Source organism: Calliopsis andreniformis, chromosome 9 (assembly GCF_051401765.1).
Source record: "Calliopsis andreniformis isolate RMS-2024a chromosome 9, iyCalAndr_principal, whole genome shotgun sequence".
Taxonomy (NCBI): Eukaryota; Metazoa; Arthropoda; class Insecta; order Hymenoptera; family Andrenidae; genus Calliopsis; species Calliopsis andreniformis.
In genome coordinates, this window is record NC_135070.1 from 21,875,971 (window position 1) to 21,882,062 (window position 6,092).

Here is a 6,092-nt window from a genome sequence, read left to right on the forward strand (position 1 = left end):
GAAACACGGCAAACACAATTCGTTGACTGCGAAAGGAAACGAGACAGCCGCGCAGCGGAATACATTTAGCGAGAAAGAGATAGGAGGGAAAGAGTTTGGGAGCTTGGTGCGGCATGGCGCGGCGCGGCGCGGTGCGGCTCGGCGTGGCATGGCGCGGCGTGGCGCGGCGGCAGGGAAAGGAGGCAGAAGCTGGCATGGGAAAGCTGTGGGAAGAGAGGAGAAAAAAGGATAAATAAGCCAGTGGCAGACAGATATCGGTGACTGCCATGCTACGTCATAGAGCTAATAGAGATAGGCACGTGTTACGCGTCGGTCTGTGTCGGCGATCTCACTAACGCCGCGGTGACACCGCTGCCGCTCCGCCGCCGCTCCGCCGCCGCTCCGCCGCCGCCGCCACCGCTCCGCCACCGTTTCGGTACCGTTTGCCGCATCTACACGGATGTGGAACGGGGGCGGCGGAGGCGACTGTGCGGCAGCAGCGGCGGTGGTGGATGCGTGTGCCGGTGGCGCCTCTGGACCCCGCATCGCCCCGCTTCCACCCGAAAACTTCCCCTGCATGCGTGCCGCTGCTCCCCTTTCATCCCGTGGCACGCATTCGGTATTCAGTCAGGAACAGTCAGTTACGGGCGGGCCGTCGACAAGCTTGCAACCTTGCGGCCGCTCTCTGTAACCGACTTACTAGTAGCGCAACCGCGCAAGCTACGTGCCTTCGTTTCGGAGCAAAAAAACCCTCGACGGTCGGACGCTGTTATATCTTGCATTAGGTACGCATCGACTATCGTTCGTTTTTCGAGTCTCCAACTTCTTATCAACGCGACGGCGCAGCGCGACGCGACGCGGCGCGACGAGTTGAAACTTTGAAATTTTCGCTCGCTTCGAGACAAGTATCGGTCGCGTATTCGATTCGACAGTCGACGCATGCGACGTTGATTCGCCGCGAAAATCGAAAGCAGCTGGGTCAGCTGCGATCTCCTTTTGTCGGAGATCTTACCGTCGACTTCTCGTAACTTTATGCCACTGTTGTTTTGATTTCAGAGAGCCAATGAGTCCACGCTGCCCCTCGAGAGATTCTCGGGAATCGTCCGGTCCGGCGACCGGTAGTCCTCCACCGCCTGTAACTAGGAGTAGCGCAAGTCCGGTCAGTCCGAGCGGCATCGTGCCTCTTCCGCTCGCTGGTCACCCCTTGCTACCGCCACATTCCGCGGCAATGATGGCAGCCTATCTGCAACAGACTCATCAGAGACTACTGCTGGGCCATTCGCCGCTGTCCCGCGGCTCGGTGTCTCCGTTGGTCTCCTCGTCGTGTTCGCCCCCTGCCGCCACTCCCGGCCTCTTGGTTTCCCCAAGTAGCCTCGGCGAGGTTTCTCCGTCGGCCACTCCGTTGCCGGCTGTACTGGACTTCAGCACGAGAAAGGCCTCCTCGACCGAAGAGGACGAGGACGAGCAAATCTTGAACCTCAGCAAACCACCGACCCCCTCGTCTTCGACGGAAACGAACAACGGGCCGCTGGATCTGTCGGTGCCGAGCAGAAAGCGACCCGGGTCCGAGGATTCTCCGCCTCCGGCAGTTCGGAAGTCCTCCAGGTTGGCTGGTAACAGCGCCACGGCTACCGTGACCCACCAGGAGTCCGGCCAGGCCGTCACCACCGCTGGCTTCGGCAGGCCTTCGGTCGTCTCTCCGTGGACCTCGCCGGTAGTCGCTTCCCACTTTCCCTACTTCGCAGCCGCGGTCGCGGCAGCGGCTACTAGTCAGCAACAGTTATCGCCAAAAAGCACCGCTGGCATGGTGGAGCATCATCAGCTTTGGAACGGCAAGATGAAGCCACCGTCCGTGTTGGACAAGTCCTATCAGCCGAGCGAGGCGACCAAGGCGCTCGAGAAGATGAGCGAACTGAGCAAACTGGGCGGCGAGGATCTGTTCAGGTCGTCGTCGAGTGGCGGAGTCGGAGGAGCGAGCGGCGCCGCCGCTGCTGCAGCCGCAGCCGCCGCGGCGGCCGCGGCCGCTGCCGGGAACGCGACCGGTTCGACGTCTGGCAGTCGACACAGCGCCTGGCAATCCCATTGGTTGAACAAGGGCGCCGACCAGGCCAAGGATGTTCTGAAATGCGTCTGGTGCAAGCAAAGCTTCGTCTCGTTGGCCGCGATGACCACGCACATGAAGGAGGCGAAACATTGCGGCGTGAACATGCCGGTGCCGCCTGCCGCTCCAACGTTGCATCCCCAACAGACAAGCGTGCCAACCATTCCGACAGCTCAGCCGTCCCATCAGTCTCAACCGACTTCGACCAGCAACGCGGCCGCGGCAGCTGGTGCACCCGCGCCGACGCCGAACAGCAAGCAGAGTCCATCCGAGCTGAATCTGCTGATCAAGGAGACGATGCCGTTGCCGCGGAAGCTGGTGCGCGGGCAGGACGTGTGGCTGGGCAAGGGAGCCGAGCAAACCAGGCAGATTCTCAAGTGTATGTGGTGCGGGCAAAGTTTTCGCTCTCTCGCCGAGATGACGTCGCACATGCAGCAAACGCAACACTACACCAACATCATCTCGCAAGAGCAGATAATCTCGTGGAAGTCGTCGGACGAGAGCAAAGGAGGAAGCGGAGGTAGCGGGGGCAGTGGGACTGGCGGAGCCGTGAGCGGCGGCAGCGGCGCCGCTGGGACGACGGTCCCTGCCGGCGCGGGCGGCGCTTCCGGGCCCCACGGCGGGAACGCCACGGGGCCTGGTTCCGGTGCGACCAGTAGCCACGTCAGCGCCGTATTGACTTGCAAGGTTTGCGATCAGGCGTTCAGTTCGTTGAAGGAACTGAGCAATCATATGGTGAAGAATTCCCACTACAAAGAACACATCATGCGTTCCATTACCGAGAGCGGCGGTCGACGTCGACAGACGCGAGAAAAGCGTAAAAAGTCGTTGCCGGTGAGGAAGCTGTTGGAGCTGGAACGAGCACAGAACGAGTTCAAGAACGGTGATGCCGCGACAGGGCTGGGACACAACCTCGGCAAGCACGCCGGAAGGATCACTTGCGAGAAGTGCGGCGACAAGATCGAGACGACCATCTTCGTCGATCACATACGACAGTGCATAGGAGCGGGTACCGTGGGCGCGAATCAACGGAACTTCCTCAAGAACGCCCTCATGTCGAATCACCTGCCGGCGACGTTACCGCCGACGGAGAGCGGTCGCAAGAGCGTCAACGAGGATAGTTCTTCGGTGTCTTCCAGGCATCATCGTTCGCCCTCCTCGGCCAGCGACGCGACCACTCCGGGCAAAGAGACTCCGACGCCAACCTCGAACGAGACTACAGGTAGCTCTTCTCCTTCCGTTTTGAACGCCATAGAGAAGCTGATCGAGAAGAGCTTCGACTCTCGAGTCAGACATGGGACGTCCAGCTTGCATCACGCTCAACCTGGCGCGCCGATGGGGACGAGCATTCTGAAACGCTTAGGCATCGACGAGAGCGTTGACTACACGAAGCCCTTGGTGGATCCGCAAACGATGAATCTCCTCCGATCGTATCAACAGCAGCAACATCAGCAACAACATTATGCTGCGGCGGCGGCAGCGGCAGCGGCGGTTGCGGGCACGGCTGCGCGGAGGGAGCGCAGCGGGAGCGAATCTAGCTCGGTGTCGGAAAGGGGAAGCGGCGGCAGGACTGATTCCATGACACCGGAAAGGCGCGTGGACATGACATCGGCAGTCGGTCATTCCGAGAGGCATTCCCACCATCATCGCGTCACACCGGACAAACAACTTTCGACTCAAAACTTATCGTCTGGCCGTCATCATGGAACCACCGAAGAGTCCGGAGACGAAGACTCGGCCGCGTCCGCGACAGGATCCGCGGCCACGGCGGCAGGAACGGGGACGACGGTGGTCGTGAAGAAGGAGCCAAGAGACGACGAGACGGAAGAACGGTGCAGCAACGAGGAGGAGCAGTCGTTGTCTTCGGAATCGCAGCCGCAACCTCAAACGCAGAGTCAGTCGGGCCGCGTAGGCGAGGTATTCGTGAAGAAGGAAATCGTGGAAGACTGTAGGGAGGAGGAGGAGCAAAGTTTGTTCAATCATCGGCGAAGCAGTTTGCACGAAGGTTCCGAAGAGGGTCGAGAAGTTCCATCGCCCCGCGTGAATCCACCTACTCCAAGATCAGCCGGTCAGATGGAACAACTGGCTCGCAGCCCTTGCAGAAACAGCACCAGTAGTCCAACGAGTAGCGATCGGTCGGTTACCCCGCGCGGTACGCCCGACACGAAAGGTTCGAGTAGCCTCGGAGCTCTATCCTCCATGTTCGATAGCCTCTCGGGCGGCGGCGGCGGCGGCGGCGGCGGCGGCGGTGGCGGCGGTGGTGGTGGTGGTGGTGGTGGTGGTGGTAGTGGTGGCGGCGGCGGCGGCGGTGGTGGAAGCGGTGGCGGCTGCATCGGCGGCAGCGGGTCTGGCGGAAGCAGCGCGGCCGAGTCGCAGGCTCGCAAGACCAGCAGTCATCCGTTGGCCGCATTGCAAAAGCTCTGCGACAAGACGGAGACGAGAGGATCGAGCGGTAACTCGAGCAGATCTAGCGGCAGTGCCGGCTCGGCGACAGGCCTTGGAGGGGCTGCTGGTGGCGGAGTGGGCGGCTCGGGGCCAGGCTCTGGGACTACACCGGGAGCGATCCTCGCGTTTAGCTGGGCCTGCAACGATGCGGTCGTCACCGCCGATTCGATCATGAAGTGCGCCTTCTGCGACACGCCGTTCATCTCGAAGGGCGCGTACAGGCATCACCTGTCCAAGATGCACTTCGTCAAGGACGGCGTAATTCCGGATCCGTTGACGATTGGCCGCTCGGCGGCAGCCGCAGCGGCGGCCGCGGCTGCTGCTGCGGCAGCTGCTGCTGCCGTCTCTCAGACCTCTGCCGCTGGTTCGACTACCGCTGGTCACGCATCCTCCTCGCCTCCGACGTCTCAGCGCAATAAGTCGCCACCGCCACCGCCGCCGCCACCGCTTCCGCAGGCAAACGGTAGTCCATCTCAGTCAGCGGCATCTCCTCTCGAAGAGAGCCCGCACTCGAAATTTCTTAAGTATACGGAGCTGGCCAAACAGTTGTCCAGCAAGTACGTATAGTCCGAGCCCCGTAAGTAGCGGTGCCATTTGTACATAGGTGTATCTATATTGTAACGACTGTAACTAACGACCACCAGTTCGAGACCTTTCGATCTTCGAACTTCCACCTCCGAAATCTACAATCTCTTTCGCGACTCCATTATCCGATCAGGCTCTCGTTTCGTTTCGTTTCGTTTCGTTTCGTTTCGTTTCGTTTCGTTTCGTTTCGTTTCGTTTCGTTTCGTTTCGATTCGTTTCGCGCTCGTGTCTTCTACACCCTTTTCACCTACATACATACCTTCGACAGTTTACCTTTTACTTTTTCAATCGTTCTTCGCGACTTTCTATCCCCAACCATCTCCAATAGAAATCCGTAATTCGACATTTTGTTCGGGATAATCGAATGACGCGACAGAGAAAGTAAATCGATGCGTCACAAGGAGGAGGTGGACGTCGAATGTGCGTTAATTAAATTGTGATGCCACCATATCTCGCGGCACTGCTGAGTCAAGGGGCTCGGCGCGCGGCCAAGTTTGTGATTTTATAAATACTTAAGGACATTATACGACGAACGTTGAAACGATCGAATAGAGACTGACGACAGAGCAAAAATGTATGGGGAAGGAAGAATTTCCAAGAGAAATCGAAAGAAAGCAACCGCATGCGATGACATAAGCAAGATTCGAAAAGACTCGAAGGTGAAAAGGATCAGGATGGGGAAAGGGGAGGATGTGAAACAGTCAGAGAGAGAGAGAGAGAGAGAGAGAGAGAGAGAATACGTGTGCATGTGTTTGTGTGTGTCAGTGAGAGAAAGAGAGAGAAGGGCAGAGACCGAGGGTGAGAAAAAAAGAGACTGCAAGAGAGGTATGGGGGCGGGGGGTAAATGAGAAAAAAGAAGAACGATGGTTTAAAGTAGCGTTTTCCGATTTGGGGAAGCTTACCTGTCCCAACTGTCGTGCGGTCAGATCAGCATGTATACCTCTAGGATATAAGAGCGTAGTTGATTAGCGCATAGGCTAGG

The 6,092-nt window shown here is 58.9% G+C and overlaps 1 protein-coding gene across 2 annotated transcripts in view; it reads left to right on the forward strand.

Moving 5' to 3' along the window:
* Window positions 1–5,125, forward strand: part of Tio (zinc finger domain-containing protein tiptop) — a 65,989-nt gene extending 60,864 nt beyond the window's left edge. For both annotated transcript variants that reach the window (XM_076384733.1, XM_076384731.1), the window contains exon 4: window positions 1,036–5,125. In XM_076384733.1, the coding sequence (XP_076240848.1) occupies window positions 1,036–5,092 (4,057 nt within the window). In that variant the 3' untranslated portion in view covers window positions 5,093–5,125. The remainder of the gene's footprint in view (window positions 1–1,035) is intronic.
* Window positions 5,126–6,092: the final 967 nt, after the last annotated feature.